General features: G+C 43.5%; 2 protein-coding genes across 2 annotated transcripts in view; both read left to right on the top strand.

Moving 5' to 3' along the window:
* Positions 1 to 1,340: 1,340 nt before the first annotated feature.
* Positions 1,341 to 1,945, top strand: LOC139036324 (baculoviral IAP repeat-containing protein 5). Its single transcript, XM_070471501.1, has one exon. The coding sequence runs from the start codon at positions 1,373 to 1,375 to the stop codon at positions 1,799 to 1,801; it is 429 nt and encodes a 142-aa protein (XP_070327602.1). The 5' UTR covers positions 1,341 to 1,372; the 3' UTR covers positions 1,802 to 1,945.
* Positions 1,946 to 6,580: 4,635 nt separating this feature from the next.
* The window catches only part of DNAJC3 (DnaJ heat shock protein family (Hsp40) member C3), a 57,541-nt gene continuing 37,072 nt past the window's right edge, over positions 6,581 to 27,049 (top strand). Inside the window, exon 1 of the mRNA XM_070471500.1 lies at positions 6,581 to 6,787. Within this exon, the coding sequence (XP_070327601.1) occupies positions 6,706 to 6,787 (82 nt within the window). The 5' untranslated portion in view covers positions 6,581 to 6,705. The remainder of the gene's footprint in view (positions 6,788 to 27,049) is intronic.

Here is a 27,049-nt window from a genome sequence, read left to right as displayed (position 1 = left end):
AGGGAAAAGAGAGAAAATAGGAAAAAACAAGAGAGGAGCAGGTTTTAGACAACTAAGAACTGTCTCCCTAAAGTGCTAATTCTCTTTCTTCTGCAAATAAGAGGAAGTTTAGATGCAAAAAAACTATACAATCACTCATTACTGTTGATACTGTTACTGCTGCTACTGCTGCTAAGTCACTTCAGTCGTGTCCGACTCTGTGTGACCCCATAGACGGCAGCCCACCAGGCTCCCCCTGTCCCTGGGATTCTCCAGGCAAGAACACTGGAGTGGGTTGCCATTTCCTTCTCAATGCATGAAAGTGAAAAGAAAGTGAAGTTGCTCAGTCGTGTCCAACTCTTAGGGACCGTCTGGACTTCAGCCTACAAGGCTCCTCCATCCATGGGATTTGCCAGGCAAGAGTACTGGAGTGGGGTGCCATTGCCTTCTCCGTGTTGATACTGTAGTCCTTCACAATTAAATATACTTTATTTCTGAAATAATTTTAGAATACAGCTGCAAGGGTACTACAGAGAGGTCCCAAACACATTTATTTCCCCTATTGCTAACATCTTACATATAATCATGGTACATTTGTCAAAATTAAGGGAGTTAATAATGGTCCATTACTATTAACTACACTTGAAACTTTATGTGGATTTCAGCAGTTTTCCCAGTAATATCCATTTTCTATTTCTGGATCTGGTTTAAGATAGCACCTTTTAGTCATCATGTCTCCTTAGTGTCCTCCTGTCTGTTAAGTTTTGAGGAGTACTGATCAGGTATTTTAAAGACTGTCCCTTGATTTTCTTTTAGGTGATTTTTTTTTTCATATTTACACTAGATTATAGAATGGAAGGAATATCACAGAGGTGAAGTACCCTGCCCATGACCTTGAATCAGGAGTATACAGAATACCTATAGCCTCACATTAGTAATATTTACTTTGACCACCTGGCCAAGGTACTGTTTGCGTTTCTCCACCCTAGTCTTTAAAAGTTAGTCAGTCCACATTCAAGGAAGAGGGGAGTTCAGGTCTTACTCCCTCCCCCACCCTGCCCCCCCCACTTCAGGAGGTATCACGTTAAGTTGAATAGTGTTCCCCCCCAAAGATATCTACGTTTTGAATCCCCGGTAACGTTGTATTTTATGGCAAAAGGGATTGCACGCATGTGAGTAAATAGAGGCTGTTGTAGGCAGAGAATATCTTGGATTATCCGGAAGGATTCTAAATAATTAATTACAAAGATCCTTATAGGACGAAGGAGGAAGGTCAATAAAGAGAGAAATGATGATGTGATGAAGGAGACAGGTTGATGTGGCCAGAAGCCTAGTAACAACATAAAAGAAGGTGGTCGGGATTTGAATCGCAGCACCGCTCGGCGGCGGCGGGATGGGTGCCCAGTTGTTGCCCCCGGCCTGGCAGCTCTACCTCAAGGACCACCGCGTCTCCACGTTTAAGAACTGGCCCTTCTTAGAGGGCTGCGCTTGCACCCCGGAGCGGATGGCCGCGGCAGGCTTCATCCACTGCCCCACTGAGAACGAGCCCGACTTGGCTCAGTGTTTCTTCTGCTTCAAGGAGTTGGAAGGCTGGGAACCAGATGACGACCCTATAGAAGAACATAAAAAGCATTCATCTGGTTGTGCTTTCCTTTCTATCAAGAAGCAGTTTGAAGAATTAACCCTCAGTGAATTTTTGAAACTGGATAAAGAAAGAACCAAGAACAAAATCGCAAAGGAAACCAACAGTAAGCAGAAAGAATTTGAAGAAACTGCAAAGAAAGTCCGCTGTGCCATTGAGCAGCTGGCGGCCTTGGAGTGACACCTCCCTGTCACTGCACAGAGACACAGACCCGTCGTTTCCAGGGCGCACCCCTCAGCGTTGCCAGTTTTTCTCTGGAGCCTCTTAACTGTGCCTTAGGAAAGCAGAATGTCAACATTTTGAAATTAGAATATTTAAACTGTATTTTTTATTTTTTTTCTTGAAATTGGTGCCAGGGGCTACTTCTGTTATATAGCTGGAGCTAAGTACAGTAACTGACCCTGTCTCTTCTCTTTGGTAGTTTTCGTTTTATTGCTTCCTGGACTTAGCAGGGTGAGGGGAGACGTTTGCTCACATGGGTAGAGCCCTTTTACAGCAACATGTTTGGGCTTCACAAAGCTGGTGACTGGCTGTCCAGCTGAGATGTGATGCGTGAATGTGATCATAGGTCCGTTATGACTGGACAAACAGGATTAAGAATGCCATTTTAAGTTTTACTTGCATAATAATCTGCATTTATGGTGTGTACTTATCATGTTCCAGATGTCCTATATTATCTCACATGTCTGTGCAGGTCCTGTGACCATCTCTTTTACCCCATCAGGACTGTGGTGTCACAGCAGCTCCCTTCTTCCCAGACAGATTGTACGGCCCATCCCTGCCATGCCTCTGAAAGTGCCCTGTATGTTAGGGGTTCCTTACTATCCCATCTTGTGATTTTCAGTTTCACAGGGGTAGCCATGGGATTAGACCCCAGGCTCTTCCTCTGGACTTGATCTGTATCAGAGCCCTTTCCATGACTGTAGTGTGTGTGACTTGGTGAGGGGGCTGCAGAAGGACTGATGTCTTGAGAGTAGAACTGGCTTCTTGCTCTGAGGTCAGCTTGAAGATACTTCTCCTGCCATCGCTTGTGGCAAGGTTGCAACATTTTTCTACAATAGACGAGGAGGTCTTTCATGCAGAAAAGGAATGTTTCAGAGGCCTGGCTCACTGCTTCTGGATAGCAGAGTACACAGTCAGGATTCTTCCTGGGGGGTCCCGCTGTGGCCCAGCTGTCATCCGTTGGATGGGGCACACAGGGGTGGGATGAAAAATCTGAGGAAGAAGTTCATGGTCTTAAGTATTAATACTCTTCAGATACCTACTTTCCATTAATGATGTGCATTAGGCAACTGATCATTCTCCTGTCTTTCCAATTGTGAATCTTCCTAAAGGAATAAATTAATTTAAAAAGTAAAAAAAAAAAAAAAAAGAAGGTGGTCAAACAGACTGAGGACTGGCTTTAAAGCCAAATTTCTACATGAGAACACTGAAGTTGGATCAGAGTCTTTAAATTGCTGCAAAGAAGTAGTAAACTTAGACCGGTAATGTTTTACCATCAGGTTGGTAAACTATGGAAATAGGTTATATTTGGTGATGGTATGTGGGGACATAAATAGTTGTTAGGAATACAAATTACCCTGACTTTTAAGGAAAATATTAAATGTGCAGTCTTTGACAAAGTAAGCCCATGTTTAGAAATCCCTTTGATAGAAATGAAAGCTCAAGTTCATAAAGATAAATGTAGAAGGATGTATACTACAGCATTCATTATGCGAATTACAATGCTGCCTATTTTGTTTTTAATTTGGTGCAAAAAGATGTTGTAAGTATCATACTTGCTTTTGAACCATTTATTTCTCCCCATAGCTAATCCATCAGCAAATCTTATCTTCTTTACCTCCAGAAACTGTGTTCTAGATCTGTCCATTCCTCTTTGCCAATATTATTTTACTGGTCAGTAAACACAAATCAATATATTTTTATATATTACAATTATATAATATTGGTGGTTTTGCATATACCACAATTTAAATATTCTACTATTATTTTAAATCTTTTACTATCATAGTGAATAGGTGCTATTAATTACAGTAGGGTGTTTAATTTTAAAAAGGACTGCATACATGTTGATAAATGCAAACAATATTTATAATTTTCTTTACAATCACTGGATTACTTTGGTTTTATTGGCAGAGGTGATCAGGTGAAAACCATGCCCAGATGAGCACTGGAGAAAACATTCCTAAACATTTTATACATAAAGATAATTTTAGCCCTGGACACTAACTGCAGTCTAAAATAATGTTTCCTTTCTTTGTTGTAAAGTTATCTCTTCCATGGGATACTTTGTAAATCTTAGTTTTTTGGTTTTTTTTTTTTGGTAAATCTTAGTTTTAAGACTTCAGGCTTCACTGATATGCAAGTTGATCAGTGAATTTTTAAAATCACTGAACATTGAAGGCTCTTGTTTTTATTATCCATAGCACAAGGTCTATCCTCTCCTTAATCATTTTTAATTTCTACTCTTACAATTTCTTTAGCACTGCTCTTCCTTAAGATCAAAATCATAGACAGGCAGCATTCTGGTGATAATTCATGGTGTAGTATTATTTGTTCGGGCTCCCCATGGTGGCTCAGTGGTAAAGAATTTGCCTGCCACGTAGGAAACTTCGGTTCAATCTCTGAGTTGGGAAGATCCCCTGGAGAAGGAAATGGCAACCTGCTCCAGTATTCTTGCTTGGAAAATTCCATGGACAGAGGAGCCTGGTGAGCTACAGTTAATGGGAAGGCAAAGATTCAGACACGACTGAGCGACTAAACAACAACAACAAATTATCTGCTTACAAAACTCTTTCCTCATTATGTTCAACATTTTGTTAGCTGCCTTGGCCACAGTTCTTTATCCAGATAACTTTCCAGTACTTTATCCACTAACTACTTGTGGACACTAAAATCATCTGCTGTTTTTCACTAACACTGCCTTGTCATGGCCGATAAGAAAAAGTGAAGTGAAGGTGTTAGTTGCCCAGTCATGCCCGATTCTCTGCAACCCCATGGACTGTAGCCTGCCAGGCTCCTCTTTCCCATGGAATTCTCCAGGCAAGAATACTGGAGTGGGTAGCCATTCTCTTCTCTAGATCTTCCCAACCCAGAGATTGAACCCGGGTATCCTGCATTGTGGCAGATTCTTTACTATCTGAGCCGCCAGGGAAGCCCTATAAGGGAAAGGACGAAACAAAAATTTAAAAAAAATTCCAAAGAGGAGTCTCATGATCTCACTCTTGTTAGAAGTATTAATAACACTTGTTTGCATGTATGTGTGCTAAGTCCCTTCAGTTGTGTCTGACTCTTTGTGACCCTATGGACCTTAGCCTGCCAGGCTCTTCTGTCCAAGGGATTCTCCAGGCAAGAATACTGGAGTGGGTTGCTATGCCCGCCTGCAGGTGATCTTCCTCACCTAGGGATCAAACCAGCGTCTCTTACATCTCCTGCATTGGCAGGCTGGTTCTCTACCACTAGCCCCACCTGGGAAGCCCACATAATACTTTATAATTCAGAAAAATTTGTACCCCCTTCATGAAACCTCAGAACAAACCATTGAGGCTATCGGTGTCATACCCACTTTACAGATGAAGATAGCTTTAGATAAGAGGTGTGGTGTGCAGCTAAATTTCGTGGATTTGAATCCTCTCCTGTTAACATTATATTGTATTGCTTTCCACCACAACTACTAAGGGACTGTGTTTTTGGCTTGTTTTTCCTTTCTGCAAACCATTTCCTTTGCATTAGTGCCCTCCGGAATAAAAGCTTAGAAAGCTTTTTAGCCTTCTGAGTGTATTTTTTAGGAAATCACGAATTCACTATGCTATTTATCAGTCATGAGTTCTAAAGTGTACAGTACCACCGAGGAAGCAAATGTAATCTGGTAAAGTAATAACTTTACACTCGACAACGCTTAACACAGAAAGGCATTACTGTCTCACCCAATGGGAAGCATCACTGGTGTATAGTGTGCTTTGTGTTGGGGATGCCAGAGGAAGTGGATGTGACCAAGTTTAACGCCTAGACTGCGTAACTTGAACTTTTATCTTGTTCATGTCTCTCTTAAGTTTCATCTGATGAGCACAAGGTACAAGATCCAGTCCTAACAGCTCTTTCTTTTTTCCCCCCTTATAGTTGACGTCGGCTGTACTCTCAACAGCCCTTTGCTCTCTTAGCTGCTGTGCTTCCTAGGTTTCTTTTGCACAAAATCTTCCAGACCTGCTCTTTTCTGGACACGCTGGTCCCCTGCACGGTCGGGGGTTGGGTCCCAAGCTTCCATGCCATTCTCACTTGACCTGCCTTAAGACCCTAAAGTATTTCATTGTGCCTGAAAAGCTCCCGGCTCCATCGGTTAACCCTACTTTACTGCGCTCCGGGTTCTCCTGATCGCTTCTCGAGCCCTCCTCAGGGTTCGGTCCGTATGGGTTCCGAGACGCTCAGAGGGAGGACAGCAGGCTCTGCGACTCGTCCTGTTCCGCGATCCAGCTCCGCAGACTTCCTGGTTCCAGGTCTGGCTTCTCATCCCGGACGCGGCGGCTTCCCCACTCTCTCTCTCTCCAAACAACACACCGGAAAACCTCGGACTGCTGACAACCTTCTCCTTCTAGCCGAGCTGGCGCGCACGCGGGGGGCCGACCCAAAAAGAGTTGGGCGGCCTGCGCATGCGGACTCGGCGGCCGCCAGACAAGCCTCCCCCGGCCGCCTCCCCTCCGGCCGGCCGCGGCGGTTTGGAGCTCCTGACAGCTCCGCCACCAGCGGACGCAGCCTCGTCTCGTGCTTCCACGTTATCCTATCAGAGACGGGGCGGGGCGGCGGCCCCCGCGGCCTATCAGCGCGAACCACGATCCCGGCGAGCCCAGTAGGAGTGCAGCCAGGGAGGAGGCGATTGGGCCGCGGCGGCGCTGGGGGCGTGGCGTAGCTGTGGCCCCGCCCGCCGCCGCCGCCGCCGCCTCCTTCCTCTGGGCGCCAGCCGCCTTAGGCCTGAGCAAGAGCGGACGGCCGGCGGGCGGGCGGGCGGCCGCAGCTGCAGCCTGAGCGCCGCGGCGGGGGGCTAGTGGGCCCCGCAGCTTTGCTCCTCCTCAGCGCCCGCGCTCTCGGACATGGTGGCCCCCGGCTCTGTGAGCAGCCGGCTGGGCTCGGTGTTCCCCTTCCTGTTGGTCCTGGTGGACCTGCAGTACGAAGGTGAGTCGCGTCCCGCCCCGGCCCGGAGGAGGCGCGCCCCGGCTAGGGTTGGGGGTGGAGGGGCGGCCAGGCCTCCCGGCGCCTCCCCGCCGAGCGTCTCGGGGCGGCCGGGCCGGGAGCCGGAGACTCCGCGGCCCGGCCTGGGCCTGAGCCCGCCTCAGGGCGGGGGCCGGCGCCCGGTTCCGGGTTTGTCTGGGGGAGAGGTGCAGGGAGCGGCGGGTTAGCACTGAGGAGCCGGGCCGGTGGGGTCGGCGGGAAGCGGGGCGGCGACTTCTGGGGAGTCCTGGGGCGCGGAGACACGGGCGGCTGTCCGGTCCCGGCCTCGCCTGGGACCCTCGCTCGGCGCCGGGGGCTCCGTGTCAGCGGTGCTGGGAGGAGGCTGTAAAGGTGGCCCGAGGGGAGGCTTCTTTGGCTTTGGAGTTTCGGGGGCTGGAGGGGACAGTGTCGTGTTGGATGGTAGAAGTGAGTAACCGTCACCCCACTCCGCTCTGGGTTGTGTCTCGAAGTTGTTAGCTTGGTGCGTTACGGAGCCGCTGCTGAAATGCAAGCTCCCGGCGGGCAAGGCTCTTAAAAGTTTGTGGCTTTACAGTTTCCAGTCTGGAGTCACTCAACTTTTCCTTTTACGAGTTCCGTGGGGGTGGGGGTGTGGGGGTTGGGCATCCACTTTTAAGAAGATACGAACGCTAATTTTCACTTAAGTCCTACAGTTTGGCATGTTGGCTGCTCTTAACAGGAAACCGAGGGTTGTCCCGTCTTAGTTGTCAGCAGGCAGGAGCGAAAGCCGCGAGTGCCCATTGATCTGATGCTCCAAGCGTGGTTACCCCGCGAAATATTCGAGTACAGTGACGTTATCTCGTGCACTCAGCTGTTTCCAGCCCCGTGAACCGGCTAATAGTCACGGAGGTCAAATTAAACAGTTTAATATTGGATTTCATATTAGAGGGAGTGAGGAGCTGAACGCAGGAATTGTTTCTGGTAAAATCCCTTTCAGCTTATCAACTTATAAAAAAGAGTAATACTCTCCAATTTTTAGATCTCATTCATGGCAGCATTTTTTTTTTTTTGGGGGGGGAGTGCGTTCCGGAGGACCATATATATATATTTTTTTAAATCAGAAACCAGAATATGTGGCATGGCAACATTGGAACAGAGAATTTGGCAGTGAGGCTGCCCCAGAAAAATCTATAGAATTGGAATTGGAATGCCTGGACCATGACCTTTAATATAAGTCATGTATTCCACTTCCTTTACGTATTTTAATGTTAAATATCTCTTGCCCTATGAAGTGTAGTACTAATGTCTAGTTAGCATTAATTAATTTTGGCCAGTTAAGAGAAAGTTGGGCTTCCTTGGTGGCTCGGATGGTAAAGAATCCACCTGTAGTGGGGGAGACCTGGGTTCGATCCCTGGGTCAGGAAGATCCCCTGGAGAAGAGAATGGCAACCCACTCCAGTGTCCTGGCCTGGAGAATTCCATGGACAGAAAAGCTTGGTGGGCTACAGTCCATGGGGTCGCAGAGTTGGACACACCTGATGAACTGATACTTCACTTTGAAGAGAAAGTTGCCTATGTTCTGCGTAATTTGAGTTATTTTTTTAAGTTACATAGGTATTCACTTTTGTAAGATTTGCCTTTTCCAGTGGCTTATAGGCTGCCTTTTTAGAATCACTGTTCTGTATATGATTCTGTAGGACTTTAACACTTCATGTCTGTCTTATGGCATTTTCCAGAAGGAAAACCTCACCCGAGAACTCTTCACCCAATGTGGAACGCATCGGTGACATTTCACAGAGGGGTGCCAAAGTGCTGTCTTCTTTGGGGTATTGTCTGTGTGAAATAGCCAGGACTTGGTCCAGGTGGTAGAGAAGAAAGGAAAAAGTTCTTAAACTTATTGACGGTGCCTGGCACTCTCCTGGGCACCTTCTGTAAGCTCTCTCCTATTCATGGAGGTACAAGGTGTTGTTTCTACTCTACAGATGAGGAAACTGAGGCTCCAAGAGTTTAACTTGGGTAAGGTCACATAGCTGTTAACTCTAAGAGACATAAGTTGAACTCACATTATTTGACTCTGAAGTTCATCTTGCTTGTGAATTGGAGACAGAAGTTAAGTGGCTGAGGGTATCCTGTGGGCCCAAGCACTTGTAAGTAGTGGCAGCTGAGAAAATTCAGCCTTTCTGTTTGTGTTTGCCACCAGCAGTAATGAACAGGAAGAGGATTTCCTGACATCTTTAATACAGTGGTTCTCAAGCTTGAGTGTGTGGTCACCTGGATTCCTTTTTAAACACAGTGCTGAGCCTCACTCCCAAAGTCCTTGATTCAGTAAGTCTAGGTGGGACCTGAAATTTTGAATATCTAAAAAAGAATCACTGGTATAATAAGTTATGCAGTGGAGATAAATTAGGTATCTGTTGTGTAAATCAGATATCTGTTTTATTTGATGGAGATATAAAGATAGGAAAGAAACTTTGACAGCAAGCTGTTAGCTCCAGTTTTCCCAAGTAAGCTGTGTGTCTGAGTTTTCTAACCTAAGTCTTTCTGGAGGCATTTAGGACTGCGTGATTCCACTCTTGGGCCCAAGGCTTGGAGGCAGAAGAAACAGAACAGGTGTGAGAAGAGTGAATATGAAACAAAGAGTTGTATTGCAGTGTCCCCAATAATTAGCTTAGGGGGCCTAGTTTTGTCTGATTTAAAAATATTTTTTTTCCTAGGCTTTTCTGTTAATTGTAATTCAGAGAAGTAAGCTATTTAATAGGCTCATGAATTGAAATGTTAAATCTTTTAGCACCCCTTTTCAAAAAGGCCTTTGAAAGAAAGAAGTCTGAGGCACTAGTTTAGGAATAGAATTTTTGGAGCAGAAGGAAAACTTTTGTAGTGTCTACTTTGGTATTCTTATGTTACAGATAAGGAAACTATTTTAATTCTCTGCTAATGGTGTGTTCTATTTGGTGATTTAAGTGGGAACATAACCTGGGAACCAAACCTTCTTTTATCTCTTTTTTCCTTAACATTCTTTCTGAACTCAATTTATCTTTATTTCAGTGAACTGGCCTGACAAAACCATAAACTTTGGACACTGGGAAAAGAATAGTTACAAAAGATGGTGATACTTTTTATATGAACTGTGCTCGCTAGGATTTTCTTGACATTATTTAAATATGAAGATAATAAGTAAAATAGCAAAAGCAAAGGACTTTCAGTAATTTGTATACTCCCTACCCCTTACCTGTGGTTTCTCTTTTCTTGGTTTCGGTTACTTGTGGTAAACTGTGGTGTGAAAATATTAAATGGGAAATTCCCAAAATAAACAATTCATAAGTTTTAAATTGCAAACCTTTCTGAAGAGCATGATGAAATCTCACGCAGTCTTGCTCTGGCCATGAATCATCTCTTTGTCCCCTGTATCCAGCCTGTCAGTTAGTAGCCATCTGGATTATCAGCACTGTTGCAAGGGTTGTGTTCAGGTAACCCTTCTTTTACTTAATAATGGCCCTAAAGTGTAAACCTAGTGATGCTGACAATTGTGAGTGGATATGCCAAGAGAAGCTGTAAACTGCTTCCTTTACGTGAAAAAACTCTCTGTCTTAGTGAGGAAAGAAAACAAAACAAAACTGTATGCTAGCTTGCTAAGATCTGTGGTGAGAATCAGTCTCCTATCTGTGAAATTGTGCAAAAGGAAAAAGGAACTTGTGCTCTTTTGACTCTTGCACCTCAGACTACAGAAGTTGTGGTCACAGTCTGTGATAAGTGCTCAGGTAAGATGGCAAAGACATTACATTTGTACAATAAGATATTTTGAGAAGAGGGCACCACATTCACATCTTATTATAGTATATTCCTCTAATTGTTCTATTTTACTGTTGTTGATCTCTGTGTCTGATTTATAAATCAGCCTTATCATAAGTGCGTATGAATAGGAAAATATAATGTGTATATAGTGTGTGTGTGAAAGTCGCACTCAGTCATGTCTGACTCATTGCATGGAATTCTCTAGGCCAGGATACTGAAGTGGGTAGCCTTTCCCTTCTCCAGGGGATCTTCCCAACCCAGGGCTTGAACTCAGGTCTCCTGCATTGTGGGCAGATTCTTTACCAGCTGAGCCACAAGGGAAGTCAAAGAACATTGGAGTGGGTAGCCTATCCCTTCTCCAGGGGATCTTCCCTACTCAGTAATCAAACCAGGGTCTCTTGCATTGCGGGTGGATTCTTTACCAACTGAGCTATCAGGGAAGCCCTAAATGTGTATATAGGGTTCAGTACTGTCTGTGGTTTTGATATCCACGGGGATTTTGGAATGTATTCCCTGAGGATAAGGGGGAACTCCTGTAAACTAAGTATTCTAGCAGACTATCAGGGAGCTTCTAGAAAATTATTTTAAATTCATTTAGTGATATAGGCTATTATTTAGTAGTAGTGTCTAGGTCCCAATTCACTTGACTAGTTAGCACTTACTGAGCAAGTGCCCAGAAATGGAGTAGTTTAGTTTCTGTGGGATGGGGGGAGTTGTGCTGAGATGGAATGGCCAATAGTCAATAGGCTTTACTTTTCCATATGAAGTTAATGAATTGTGGTTAAGTTTAATTTCTGTTGCCATAGTGTTCCTTTGATTATTGTCCGGTTATTAATCTTTGTTTGTATGGAAATATCATGGGAACACAGTCACCTGCTCTTAAGAACAAAACATGATGTCAACCATAAATTGATTTTTCAAGATCTTTGGGATGCTGCTTTTAAAATTTTTGAAGATAAGTTTTAAAAATCTGATGAATCTCAGTTATTCAGAATTCTAGAATATGGAGAAGACTCATTTAATTGGTTAGCAGAGGCTTCACCATAGTGTTCTTTATAGGTGAGATACATGCAGTATAGAACTCTTGGTTTTGGTCTTTGCATTTATAGACAACTTGGGGATATAACACATGTTTTGTGAAACATCTGTGTTCTCTTGTTACTTGCTCAATGTGGATTTTGTGATCCGTCTTGTAGTCAGTCCACTGGAAGCACCCTTTAATTTTCTTGTCTGTGTAATCTTTGGTTTTATTCACTTGGCAAAATTTGAACTGATTTAAATCCAACCTGGCCAACTGGTTTGTTGAACCTCAGAGCTGATCATGGATGGAGAAAATGAAGATAACCTTGCTGACAGGTCTCATTTTAAGCATATAGTCTCTATTTCCAATGCATACTGAGTACTGCTAACATTCCTACAATTCCCTAGTGTGTCTATTCTTGAAAGTCAGTGTCTCAAACCTTTTCTTCTTTCTGTAAATCTCCAATTGAAATCCTCCTTTTCTTCCTCATTCTTTGTTTTTGGCTGCACAAGGTCTTAGTTGTGGCATGTCAGATCTAGTTCCCTGACCAGGGATTGAACCCAGATCCTCTGCATTGGGAACTTACAGTCTTAGCCACTGGACCACCAGGAAAGTCCCTCTTTCTCATTCTTTGTGATCAGGGGTCCCCAGCCTCCAGATCTCATGCCTGTTGATCTGAAGTGAAGCCGATGTAATGATACTAGAAATAAAGTACACGATAAATGTGGTGTGCTTGAATCATCCTGAAACTATCTCTCCTCCCCAACCTTATCTGTGGAAAAATTGTCTTCTAGGAAACTTGTCCCTGGTGCTAAAAAGGTTGGGGTCTGCTGTTTTAGACTTTGTCTTTATCGAGAAAATGAAAGTCGTCACAGGGCAGTTTCTTCTTTCTACCTCTGAATTTAGTAGCCTACCTGCATCTGTACCCATTCTGCTACTTTTCTTAACATTAATGATTAAAAAAAAAAATCCCTCTTCTTGGCAATATCAAATTTTATTCTTAAGCCCTGGATTCCATTTCCTCTCATCATCTGAAAATACTGCTTCTACAGTTACTGTTTTTCTCCTGTATCATCACTTTCTTCTTCTACTGGGTCATTGACATCAGCACTCCAGCCTGCTATAGTGTTTCCCTCTTAAACTGGGCTTTGATGTTATGTGTCGCTTTAGCTACTGAACGGTATCATTGTTTCTTTTGAGAGCAGAACTTCAGAGAGTCCTTGGTAGTCTCTCTTGCTATATCATCTGTTCTCTTCTCAACACAGTAGAGTCTGCAAAACCTTACCTATCTGACTCCTATTTACTTGTATCTTTTTTCATCTTAATCTTCTCCTTCACTGGGCTCTTACCACATCAACTTGACTTCCAAATGCCCAGCTCATTTTTGATGTAGGTGTCTTTATTTTTGTTGTTCCTGTACTCTGAAGGTTTCAGAGAACATCTTTCCAAATGAGCATTCATATTTCAGCCCTGACATACTATTTAAGAATCATGCTCTAGGTCAGTTAGTAATTTCCCTTTGCCTTTTTGTGTTTTCTACATAAAACTTAATGTTGTCCTCAATTACTTGATTTGTATTTCTTGTCTATCTGCCTCTCTAGAATATAAGCCTTATGGAAGGTGCTCTTATCTCTATACCTAAACTATGTTGACATGAAGTAGATTTGCAATAAATATTTTCAAAATGGATGAGTGAGGTTGACTGTTCTAACTTTTTTTTTTTACATGAACCCTTCTAAACTGATTTTCCAAGTTAAAATTTATTGAAAAAGGAAACCCATCACAACATATATGCTTTCACATTTAACTGAAGCGAAGACTAAACTGCATTGAAATTGAGCAAACGTGGTTACAATAGATCTTATTTTCCTAGTTTACCCAGGAAGATTTTGGGGCAGACACAGTTCCTATGTACTTGCTACATAACTCAGCACTCACGTGTGCTTGCGCACATGTGCTCATTTGTGTCCGACTCTTCGCAACACCATGGACTGTAGCAGAATACTGGAGCAGGTTGTCATTTCCTCCTCCAGGGGATCTTCCCACCCCAGGGATCGAACCCGTGTCTCTGCTGTCCCCTGTATTGGCAGGTGGATTCTTTACCACTAGTACCACCTGGGAACTTTGGCTTTGAATACTAAAACAGTTTTTAGGTTAGGGTGATTGGAAAGAGGTGCTGGCAAGGTCTAGAGGTTCCAGCTCAGTGTATTTTTATTAAAACTGTTTTGTCATTGGTCCTTACTTGGCTGTGGAATTATGAAGATAATGAACTTCCTGCTCTTTCGAGAAGAGCCAGATTCCACTGTTTTCTGTGTTTCTGTCTTGAGACTTCTTTCTCTGCCCCATCTTGCTTTGATCTTGGATTTAGATAGGACCTTTTACAGACAGTATTTTCTTTCCCCCGTATTCTGTTCTTTTCCCCCTGTTTTGTGTTCGGTTTTAGAATGATCTTAAAGTTCTCTCCCTCCCTGACACTCTTAGGTGCTCTAGCCTGAACAGGCCCCCCCCGGCTTGCTTCCCTTCTGCCACCTGGCCTTGGCTTGAGCCTTAGCCTCTCTGAGCTTTTGTTCTTGACTTTTTCAGTCTGGTTGTTCCAGTCTTGATTGTGACTCTCAGCACATCATACGTTTTAAGCCCTCAACTTTGTTTCTTAAAATTGTTCAGTTTTTGCTCTGTAAAAATATGACAGAACCTAATACTGTTATAACTTTAGTGAAAGACTTGGCTGCTTCACCTTTTCCCCGGTCCGTGCCGTGTATTTGGCTGACCTCTGGCTGACGCTTGTCTGTGGAGAAAGCTGTTTGTTTAATGCTGCCCAGGAGACAGCAAGATGTTTGGTTGTCTTCTCTCTCAGAAGTAGGAGGCCTCTCTCACTGTCACTGTCTCCCAGGATGTGGCAAAGGAATAAAAAGTATCCATGGCTTAAAATACACAGTTGAGATACTGCAAAAGCAGCCGCATTTACAGTCTTTAAAGAAAGATATTAGTGTCTGTATGAATCTTTGGTGGGTTTGATTTTTATAATTGTTACTGTGTATCTTAGATTCTATTATATTGGTGAACTATATATAACACATTTAAGAAAGAAGGAATTTAGTTACATTCATTCAATAAATATTGAGTACCCACTTTGTGCACGGTCCTGAACTCGGTGGTGTATAAAGAAGAAAAGACGGTTCCTTCTCTCAGGCTTGCGTTTGGTCAGGTTTGGGCCTTGGCAGCCGGCTCTGCAGGTCAGCTTTATTGAGGCTGGGGGATTGCCGAGTGAAGTCCTGTGCTTGGGAGTGGAGGGATGCACGGTGAAGCAGGAGTGTAGGAGGAGCCGTGCCGCCTTCTCACCGAGGTACTTAGGGAAAGTTTCACAGAGGAACCAGAATCCTGATGGAGGAGGGGAACTTTTCCAGGGGGCAAGTGGGGAAGGCGTTGCTGTGGAACAGCAAGTTTAAAGGGACGCAGCATGAGACCTGGCATGTTCAGGGACGTCCGCCTGTTCCCTGCGCTGTTTGTGTGCATCAGTCACTCAGTCATGTCCGACTCTTTGCGACCCCTTGGACTGTAGCCCACCAGGTTCCTCTGTCCATGGAATTCTCCAGTCAAGAATACTGGAGTGGGTTGCCATTCCCTACTCCAGGGGATCTTCCTGACGCAGGGATTGAACCTAGGTCTCCCCCACTGCAGGCAGATTCTTTACCGTTTGAGAGTGACGGATGATGAGGCTGGACCCAGATGAGGGACCAGATCATGCAGGATCCTCTTTGCCTTTAGATCTGAAGGGACTTGGGCTGAATCTCGCCAGCACTGTGCAAACACTGCAGAATTGTTATTAGGAATGCATTTTGGGAGGATTTCTCTGGCCATAGCAGGGGCTGGACTTGGAGGAAGGTGGGTAAAGATAGCAGTTAGGAGGCATGCTCTCTTTTTTGGGGGGAAAAAGGGGCTACACAGCCACCATTTACGCACTGTGGCAAGTATTGTTATGGAAAGGTGACCAAGGTGCACTAGGTGAATAGTAATTAATTCTCCCTGGAAGACTGATGAGAAGGCACTGGCACCCCACTCCAGTGTTCTTGCCTGGAAAACCCCATGGACGGAGGAGCCTGGTGGGCTGCAGCCCATGGGGTCACTGAAGAGTTGGACACGACTGAGCGACTTCACTTTCCCTTTTCACTTTCATGCATTGGAGAAGGAAATGGCAACCCACTCCAGTGTTCTTGCCTGGAGAATCCCAGGGACGGCAGAGCCTGGTGGGCTGCCTTCTGTGGGGTCTCACAGAGTCGGACACGACTGAAGCGACTTAGCAGCAGCAGCAGCTGGAAGACTGACATTTTTATAGAGGAAGTGGTATTTACTTATTACATTATTAGATGAAAGTGATGTTGGATAAAATAGTAACATAATAAGGATCTGAGTTTTAGGTAAAAGGCACAGAGAAATGCTGGATACTGCTTTCAGTCATAGAAGGCAAGAGAAGCTTAGTTTGGAGAGGAACTCGACCTCTGGGGTGACAGTATACATAACTCTTTGGAGGGACACCTTGTCGTTTTACTTGAAGGACTAGTGCAAATGAAAGAGCCTGGGTGGATGTTTTGGTCCAACTTACAGAAAAGTTCACGGTAACCCCAACTTGCATGCATGGATTCAGTGACCAAGAAAGTGACCCTGTGGCTGTGGGAAGCCAGCCTGGGGCTCGGCTCTCAGTGTCGCTGTCCCTCGGGGTGTGCTTGTCAGGGGGATCCTCTGCCATGACAGATTCGCGGGCCCCCGTCTTATGCACGCTGGTGTCGTGGTCACCCAGGTCTTTGGATTTCATCTGCTCATTCAGGTAATGAGTCTCAGTGAAGTCACCCAAGTGGGTATTGTTTAGTCAGTAACCAGTTGGTGCAGTTCCCTGAGGTGTTTTTCAGGAGTAACACATGTTCTGTTGTGTTCAGCCGGCTTGCTCTCCGAGTCCTCCTGGTTTAGTTTCTTGGTACCCTGAAGAATTTGAGATTCAGCCGCCTTGTTGGTTTGTAGCTTCATCAGTGTCTCATCATATTCGCTGTCCTCATGAGACTGCTGAAGAAGATATCTGGCATATCCTTCACAGCCACACTGTCAGGATCAAAGCGTCAAGACACGGCCAGGGAGATGCAGGGGGCACGGAGCCCCGGGTGGGCCTGGCAGTTGATGGCGGCCCCGGAGTCCTGGTGGTCACTTGGGCCCACCCGTGGGGGGCACTCGGCTGTCGCGGCAGGTGGCCGAGGCACCCTCCGGGGTGCTGTGGGGAGGCGTGGCTGTGCTGGTTCGGCCCAGCCTCCTGCAAGCGCTGCTGCAGCAGGGAACTGCGGTGGCTCTCTGTAGAATGTGTGGCCCGAGGCCTCTGGAATAAATGGTTCAAAGTACCATGCACAGGTACTCTTGGCTCCCACTAGACCTCAGGGTCTGCCTGTGAGACTGGAACAGATTGTGGTTAAAATGTTCCATTAAATGATGGCTTGGGTGAGGGAAGCAGGCAAGGCTGAGCAACTATGGAGAGAGAGCCGGGTTTATATGGGGGAAAGGTTTCTGAGCTGTGCTGCAGATAAAGCTAGGCTTTGGAATTGAGTCGTGTTCTGACAGTTACCATGAGTCTTCAGGCAGCTTGCGTGACTTCTCTAAGCCTTAGATTCCTGAGTTTTCAAAGTATGAAAGATGTTTACTTTCTAGGTTGGTTGTGAAAATTAAGTGAAATAGATGTTCTGAAAGTATTCAGCATGTTTTTTTAATTTCTTAATTTCCTTCTGTGTTAACATCTTTCCTGTTAGACACTTTCACGACTGGATAAGAAAAGTACTGTGACTAATGGTTTATCTCATATCCAAATTTCTTACTTCCTCCAGCAATCTGAAATCCTTTACTGAGTAGATTGATCTGATTGTTCCTTTGAGAAAATTAAATGGGAGATGTTTGAAATCCTCTTGATAATTGTAAGACTGCTTCCTTTACGTGTTGTGAGCACATAGATAAATCTATCAGCTTGCCTTTGAAATTAATTTTACCAGCTGTAATTGACTGGATGGTTAGAGAGTTCACATACAGCATTTTCACCATTCTTACTGGATCCCTAGTTTATTCTCTGGTGTCATTTTAACATGCTTTCTGTACACATATTTCTACATGTGATGCACAGTCTTTTAAACTTTATACTAGGAACTGTAAATGTTTATGTGGAGGTAGAGTTTATATTAGAATTTACCTTTAAAAAATCGAAATGAACTGCCTTTAATTGTTTTAATTTCCCTACCCCTATCCCGTAAAATGCAGAAGGCAATGGCAACCTACTCCAGTACTCTTGCCTGGAAAATCCCATGGACGGAGGAGCCTGGTAGGCTGCAGTCCATGGGGTCACTAAGAGTCGGACACGACTGAGTGACTTCACTTTCATTTTTTACTTTCATGCACTGGAGAAGGAAATGGCAACCCACTCCAGTGTTCTTGCCTGGAGAATCCCAGGGGCGGGGGAGCCTGGTGGGCTGCTGTCTTTGGAGTAGCACAGAGTTGGACACAACTGAAGTGACTTATCAGCAGTAGCAACAGCATCCCTTAAAAAGATTTAAGTAAGTGAAAGTTGCTCAGTCGAGTCTGAGTCTTTGCGACCCCATGGACTATAGTCAATAGAATTCCCCGGGCCAGGAATGGGTAGCTGTTCCCTTCTCCAGGGGATCTTCTCAACCCAGGGATCGAACCCAGGTCTCCCGCACTGCAGGCGGATTCTTTACCAGCTGAGCCACCAGGGAAGCCCAGGAATGCTGGAGTGGGCAGCCTGTCCCTTCTCCAGGGGCTCTTCCCAACCCAGGAATAAAAAACTGGGGTCTCCTGCATTGCAGTTGGATTCTCTACCAACTGAGCTATCAGGGAAGCCCACAAAGATTTAAAGTAAAACCTTACTGTGTGAAATTTTCTACATTTACCAAGGTGGGGAATGATATTATGAACCTCCCTGTACTCCCCTCCCCGTGTTAACAATTAACCCATGACCAATCTTATTTCATCTGTACCTGTGGATTATTTTGGAACATTTTACATGACATCATTTCGTTTATAAATATTTTAGTGTGTATGAAAGATAAGGACTGCTTTAAGTTTTAGAGTCTATATCATCTAAAATATTCCCTGCAGTGTCTGATTATAATGCTATACCTTTGAACTACAGTCTAATAAAAACATTTGAGACAGGGTTATTTTGCTCTTCTTTCTTGACTTAACTCTCTGCTTAATTATAAAATATGTCTTTAGTGTTAACAAATATTCTCTAAAAGTTTTCAATTTCAAGTGATAATCAGTACATCTTTAACAAAACACATTGCCCAGTTTATTTTCTTTTTATTGTATAAGGACATGAATACATTGTTACCAGAGGAAAAAACTAAACCGAAAGTACATACTGTATCCTCTTTTTTAAAGCATAAATGAAATCTGAACACGTTTACTCTAATGCAGGTGGTGTCCGTGGTTCACGCCACCACAGTTCTTTCCATTCTTGCCGGCCTCTAATCTGTTTTCCACTCGGCCAGCCAAAGTGATCTTTTTAAAATGTGAATCAGATCGTCAGTTCCTTGCTGAAAACCCATCCAGTGACGGCCCTTTGCTCTTGGAGTAAAACCCAGATTTCTTACCATAGCCTTCAAGGCTAAGTGTGACCCATCCTGGCCGCTGGGAGCTTCTTCCTGATGTCTTAACATAGAGCTTGGTCTTACCCAAGCCCTCTGCACTTGTTTTGTACTGCTTGCCTGATCATATTTTGGCATGCTGGAGGCTTTTTGTCATTTAGGACTGCTCTCCTGCCTTTTATGTTTTAACTCGGGGAGGAGTTATTTGACTCCTAAGCACTATATTAAGCTCTCTGCTTCCTTTCCTCTGGCAGGAGTGATCTTGCTTGTCTATCTTTATCTCCACTGCATCCCCAGTGCTAGAGCAGTCAGTGCGTGGACGCTTGGTCTGTTTTTTAATGTGTGTTGCATCCTGTGGATCTGTAAGGATGTCAGTTATCTTCATTTTTAGAATGTTTTTTCCTATTTGCTCCCCCAATTTTGGTTCCTTAATTCTCTTGTTTGATATTGGTTTCATAAGGATAGGTTTTACGCTCATCTTTGATTTTCAGAATTACTTGTTGCCCGTCTTTGAATTCTGATTGTGAGAGAAGGCTGACTGCCTGTCTGGAGGCTGAGAAGTCTCTAGGACCCCTTCCTTCCTTTCCATGGTTTCAGAGTTTGGGTGCCCCAGAGAGCTGCAGCCACCTCCATGGCATACCTCTCCTGAGAAGGTGTTTGGATATGATTTTGCCCACCAGTCTCATCCTGTCCCTTTTATGTTTTGAGAACTTTTCCAAAATTTCTGTTTTTTAGATGGCCCTCTTTTTCTTAAAAAAGAAATTTTTTTCCCTCAGCGAGGTTATGCATGTATCTCCTTAAATAAATCTTGTCATTTCTAGAATTTGAGTCTATTGGGAGGTAGGCTCATGTGCTTAGTAGGTGACTCTTTTTTTCTGTTTACTATGGACCACTTTCTTAAAAAAATTTTTTTTTAATGTAAGAGGTAATTTCTATCAGCAAGTCATTTCTTCATTGAAAGGATTTAAGTTAAATTTTGTTCTTAGAAAATCTTAAAAATACACCAAAGTTTAGAAAATAGTATCATGTACCACTGTGTCCTGTCAGTTCAGTTTAGTCACTCAGTCGTGTCCGAGTCTTTGTGACCTCATGGACTGCAGCACACCAGGCTTCCCCGTCCATCACCGACTCCCGGAGATTATCCAAACTCATGCCATCGAGTCAGTGATGCCATCCAACCATCTCATCCTCTGCCGTCCCCTTCTCCTCCTGCCTTCAGTCTTTCCCAGCATCAGGGTCTTTTCCAGTGAGTCAGTTCTTTGCATCAGGTGGCCAAAGTAGTGGAGTTTCAGCATCAGTCCTTCCATTGAATATTCAGGACTGATTTCCTCTAGGATTGACTGGTTGGGTCTCCTTGCAGTTCAAGAGACTCTCAAGAGTCTTCTCCAACACCACAGTTCAAAATTGTCAATTCTTCAGCACTCAGCTTTCTTTATAGTCTTAACTCTCACATCCATACATGACTACTGGAAAAACCATAGCTTTGACCAGACCGACCTTTGTGGGCAAAGTAATGTCTCTGCTTTTTAAAATGCTGTCTAGGTTGGTCATAGCTTTTCTTCCAAGGAGCAAGCATCTTTTTATTTCATGGCTGTGTTCTGTCACCCCGCTTCAAAAATTACCAACACCTGGTGGATGTATTTTATCCGTACTTTCATCCTCCTCCCCAAAATTATTTTGAAGGCAGTCCCGGTTCACATCATATATTCTGTAAATACTATGTGGTGGAAACTCCAGCATGATGCTGGAAAATAGCCTCTCTCCAGAGTCAGTGATTGCCCTGTAGGCTAGGGAGTTCTCATAAAGCTAAAGCCTGTAGGATTTTTCTCATTGCTTTCTGAGGAGGAGACTACCTTATTCATTTCTGTTAAGACTGCAATTTTATACACAGTGTTCAGTAACATCTGTTAAGTAAAACATTAATTTCTGTAATCTTCATTACAAAAAGCAGGTTGTATTTTTGGATGTGATATGGAATTAGGTGACATTACAGTTGACTCTCACATTCTGAATATAATCAGTTTCTAAATCTATATGGCATACTGAATTTCTCTGAAGATACAGGTTAGGAGTCTGTGTCTTCATTTTAAATGGGAAAAATAACAATGCTTTCCTAGTCCACTGAACACCCCCAACTGATTTCTCCAACTTATATCCACATACTCGTAAATAGGTTAGATGTTTTCACATTATTGCCCTGAAACAAATAGGACTTTGTAGGACCCTGAGTTTTGTTTTTTCTTTTAATTTATCGTGTTGACGTATACTTGATTTACAGTGTTGTATTCGTTTCTGCTCCACAGCCCAGCATTCTGGTTATACATACACATACATGTATAAACACACATTCTTTTTCATATTCTTTCCTTTTATGGTTTATCACAGGATATTGAATATAGTCATCTGTGCTACACAGTGGCCCTTTTGGTTTGTCCGTTTTATATATAAAATGGCGTTCCCAAGGTCCTGCTGATCCCAGAGCTCCAGGCCATCTGTCCCCTTGGCAACTACAAGTCTTTTCTCTCTCCCTGTGCGTCTGTTTTTGTAGAAGTAGATGAGTTCATTTGTGTCATATTTTAGATTACACATTTAAGTACTATGGTATTTGTCTTTCTGACTGACTGCACTTAGTTTGATAATCTCTAGGTCCATGCATGTTACTGCAAATAGCATTATTTCATTCTTTTTAATGGCTGAGTAGTATTCTATTGTGTATATGTATCACATCTTTTTTCTGTTTATCTGTTGATGGAAATTTAGATTGTTTCCATGTCTTAGTTATTGTGAATAGTGCTGCTATCAACAAAAGGGTGCATTTTATCTCTTTGGATTATAGCTTTAGGACCCTGAGTTTTTGAGACCCCCCCCCCCCCCCCCCCAATTTAAGGTTTCCTCTTCTCTTTTCCTTCTTCCTTCATTATTTAGAGGGCTCCAGCAGGCAACTGGTGTAATAAAACACTACACAGAAACACAGAAAATTCAGACTGGGAATATGAAAAGCTACTTTGTTGTTTGGTAGGGTAAAGAATAAGGTAAAGTGTATTTCATTTGGCTTTTTGTTCTATTAGATGAAATCAGGAATTCACTAGCTTTTGATGATTGAAATGGCAGGCAGTTGTTCAAATAGTTGCTCTGGCTGTCTTCCTGGACTCCATCTCTTTCTTCACTTGACCCCTGTGTCCAGACAGTTGACATAAGTTGCGTGTAGTCTTTTCCTCTCTCGTATTTTTTCTCTGCAGTCTGTTTTCTCTGTTTCCACTGCTACTACTCCACGGTCAAGTCAGCATCATGTTACCTGAGTTACTGTCACTGGGACTTGATTGATTTCCCTCTTCCCTTCTGGCTGTTTACTGGCATCTTCTAGCGGAGAAAGTAGTGAGAAAGACCCACTCAGTAGTGAAGGCATGGTGGAGAGGAGACCTGGCTCCAGTACTGGACTTTGAGTTCTCTGAAAGCCTCATTACTCTTGAGTTCTTGGCTTTTATAAAGATATGATGTTCTTTGTGTTTGGAATGCTAGATTTCCTCTTTAGCCTTGTTACACAGGTCCATCCTTCCCACCTGTCCTTCAGGGGGGACCTCAGGGAACACCGTGTCCCCCCGACCCCAGCACTGTCCAGGAGAACTTTCTGTGATGCTGGGAAATGTTCTCTATCAGCCTTGCTGTCCCACACACTCGCCATTAGCTAAGCGGCATTTATGCTGTGACTAGTGAGACTGACAAATTGAATTTTAAATTTTATTTAGTTTTAACTGTAGGCATTGGGTGCCTCTGCTTGAGGCCCTCTCAGAGCTCTGTGTGTATTCATTCCATCCTAACACTGTATTGCATGCTTTTCCAACATTTTATTATCAAACACGAAACAATTTTATAGTGTACAGCCCTGTACCTATCACCTCAATTCTACTATTAATGTAATTACTACACATGTTTTTAATACATATCCATCTGGGCATTTTTCTATCCGTTAATCCTTTTGAAAAAATAATTTTCAAAATAGCATCAGTATACATGTGATACTGTAAATACTTTCACATATATATCATTAGCAGTTGTTTTTTGCAGGGGTAAAATTCATATACAATAAAGCGTCCATTTTAAAGTGTGTATTTGCTGGGTTTTGGTAACTGCATGTGCTTGCGTAACCCTCGCCTCCGTCAGGGTTAGAGCCCTCTCAGCACCCCAGAGACTTCTTTCTGCTCCTCCCCAGTCGTGTCTCCCACCCTCTCGAGTGACGACTGTTGAGATTGTTTTCCCTGCAGTGCCTCCTTGGCACAGTGAAAAGCTTAACGTCATATTTATTGTGAAAGAGAAATGCTGTGGCTGTTTAGTTTCCACATGCACCTTCTACACGCATTTGAACTTTAGAACAACAAAAAGAGTCTGTATTCTACCTAACGAGGTGCAGCTCTTCTTGGAAATGAAAAACGCTCACCTGTATCCTGGTTGAGAAGATACGTTTTCAGCAGTCACTGTGTCCATTACTGACTGTGTTAATTACCACTGTCCTGTTCAGGACTTAATCATATAAAAACTAAATTGTAAAGTTAATTTCAACAGCTTGTAAATAAAATAAAAATGGAAACTGGAGAAAATACGGTTAGTACAGTCGATTCTCAATTCATGGTAGTTGTACTCCGTATGTCATTATGAACGTTGAATTAGCAAATATTGAACCACTGCACCTGGGAGAAAATTCAGGCTTAGGATCCTGCAAGGCCTCAGGTCACTACCAGTTTGTCAACAGATCAAAATGTAACCTTGTTTTGTGTGACTTTCTGTTTAAAAATATCTTGTTTAATATAATTGACTAACATTGAATTCATGGCCAGCAGCGTTATCACTCATGTCTGAATGAAGCTCATCTGACAAACATGTTTTCTTTTCTTGAAAGTGTTTTGCTTGCGCCGTGCAGCTTGCAGGATCTTAGTTCCCCTACCAGGGATTGAACCCATGTCCCTGACAGTGGAAGCTCAGAGTCTTAACCACTGGACCACCAGGGAATTCCCCAAACGTATTTTTTTTGAATAAAAAACAGTCTCTTGCCTTTAGGAATATTGGGAAGTACTATGCTTGGGAGCCATTTTAAACAGTGACATCAGTGAAAAAGAAGGAAAGTAAAAACCATGGAGGACACTTGTTTATAACATGAGAGCTGATGCAGGAAGAAGGAGAATCACCTTGTTTGACTTCAGCTCGGAACATGCTCTTCAAGTGTCCCAAGTGTGTCCCCATTCCACATGTACACCTGTCCTCAAATGACTGCCAGGGGCCCAGAATGTTAGTTTGGAGATTCCAGGTGAATTTTAGGGGCTCACAGATTAACCTTAGTCAGTGGGCAAATTCTGAGACACCATCAGAGTTGTGAGTCTTGACTATATGTATACAGATAAACAGATGCTTATAAACAAGCAAAGAGAACATGTGCAAAGCTGCTGCATTTTGAGTCTGTAATTAGTCATGAGGTCATAGTTGATTTATATGGCATCCTTTGTTAACTTCCTGTCCCATACATCTCGTGCCTTTTGAAACCTCAGCTCCTCTGGCTTCTTCTCCTGATGGTGTAACCAAAACCCTCATTTCTGAAGGGTCTGAGTGCTCAGTTGCCCTGTTTTTTGGTTGCTGTAATTTTAAATTAATCTTTAGTGTTGGGCACAGAAGAACTAAGGCCCCAGAGAGTCCCCTAGGGTCCAGTTGCACCCCTCTTTGCCCCCGTAGTAGCAGAGCCTGTTTCTCCTTGATCAGAAACTCCCTGCAGCTGGGCAGCTCGCGGCCACTTTATCTCAGCTTCATGCTGCAGGAGGTTTATATCTTGGAACCAAAACACTCAGCAGCCATCTTAGTGAATTCTAATACTATAATCCCTTTCAGGGATAGCATTTAAAATAAATATTATTTGCTGTTTAAATAAAATATTTTAAAATATTGACCAATTCTGGGTGAAAGAGATTAATAAATGCATAATGTTTAATGCATGTTACCCAATATAAGGATTTTCCATGTAACTGAGACTTTTAACTGTAAGTACTGAGAAAAAATTAAGATAGTTTTGACAGAAGACTTTTCTCAATATATTATAGTTGTTTTTAAGTTTGGTGGGCTATGTGGTTTTTGTCGAAACTACTCAACTTTGCATTATAGCATGAAAACAGCCTTAAGCCAGGTACAGTGAAGGGTATGACTGTGTTCCAGTAGAATTTTATTTACAAAAGCAGTTTGCTGACCTCTATTCTAGAAAGTGGGCACACATCAGTTAATGAGACCAGATACAGTATTATATTCTATTCTTGTTGATCTAAAACCTTTAGAATCCATTCCCACACACGTTCCATGGGTTTCTGCTAGTTTATCAGCAAAATCTTGCAATTCTTTTGGTGTATAAACTATTTTTTCTTTAAAAAAGCTTTTTTTTTAATTGGAGTATTGTTGCTTTACAATGTTGTTAGTTTCTGCTGTACATCAGAGTGAATCAGTTATACACATATCTCATCTTTTTTAGATTCCCTTCCCATTTAGGTAATGACAGAGCATTGAATAGTAAATTGTTTTCTTTAGGTCACAGTAATATACTTGCCTGGTGACATCTGGAGTGGTTGAGTGTGTCTGAGTGAGCATCCCCTTTCATGGCTTCTGCCCTGAGTGGTTGTCGTTGGAATTTTAAGCAGTTGAAGGCGAGGTGCCACTGACAGTGGAAGGGAATCTGCTTCTATGGGTAAGGCAGGCTCAGAAGGTCTGGGAGGTTAAATCGGTCCATTTCATGTAGGTTACAACCAGATGACTCTATTTTTAAGTTTGAGGGTCCCATTCTTTACTAATATGTTCTGAATATCCTAGGAGAGACTTGGAGAGACTCTGAATTCAACTATTGTTTTAATTCAGCAATCTTGAAAATTAAATTTTGTGTTTGATTTCCAACTAAATCATCTCTATGGCTACAAAAAATTAGAGTTTGTTTTAGTTCCATAGTATGGAATCTCTCAACTAGGAGTTAGCCCTGAGCTTTTCTTCCCTCTTTAAATACTCTAGTGTGCTCCAAGGAGTCCATCCCACAGTCCTTATTTTCATCATTACTGCCATTATGGTCAAGTGCAGCAGCCACTTGGGTTTCCCAGCTATGTGCCTCAGTTTGCGGCATGTCAACCGCAAATGATATCTTCATTAATTAATTCTATACCTGCTATAAATTACTAACTCATTTCTCATTGACACGGAATTCAGCAACAGCGCTCAAGCTCAAGGGCATGACCAAACCAATCCTTAAATCCCATTTTTGTGGCTCCGTGTCTTGGAATCACTCCCAATAGCAATTGTGTATGGAAGTCTGGTTCTCTTCAGGAGACAGAAACCTCGTGGTTGTTTTAAAAGAGGAAGTTTAATGTAAAGAACTGTTATGATAGGAGGGCGACTGTAATGGTGTAAAAGGAACTTTACGGGATAGTCCAGGACTGAGAGGCAGTCCCCAAGGAAGGGCCAGCTTGGAGGGGGGTCCCTTCCCCAGGGCTGGGGTTCAGCCCTCATTGGAGACAGTACAGTTGCGGCCTGTTTGTTGAGAAAAAGTTTGCTGAGTTGCCAGGGCTCGAGCTGGTCCACAGCGGCTGGGGAAGCAAGAAACCGCCCCCTCAGGTGTATGGTGTCCTCGTGGGAGGTAGTGTGTGACCGAGGCCCCGGGTGGCTGAGGGGCTGGCCCCCTGGACGCGTGCCGGGACAGGGCCCCTCTGGAGGTGGTCCGCCTGCACACCACGCGGCAGGGGCCAGAGAAGAACAGGAGCCAGGAGGGGAGCTTCCTGCAGCGCCCGTCAGCGCCCATTACTGTCAAAGGCCAGCACT

Source organism: Odocoileus virginianus, chromosome 8, assembly GCF_023699985.2.
Source record: "Odocoileus virginianus isolate 20LAN1187 ecotype Illinois chromosome 8, Ovbor_1.2, whole genome shotgun sequence".
NCBI lineage: Eukaryota > Metazoa > Chordata > Mammalia > Artiodactyla > Cervidae > Odocoileus > Odocoileus virginianus.
The sequence above is the reverse complement of the archived record's forward strand: the minus strand, read 5'-3'. Positions and strand labels throughout refer to the sequence as shown.

Excerpts from the sequence above, each read along its gene's own strand:
- LOC139036324 (XM_070471501.1), top strand. The coding sequence starts at position 1,373 with ATGGGTGCCCAGTTGTTGCCCCCGGCCTGGCAGCTCTACCTCAAGGAC.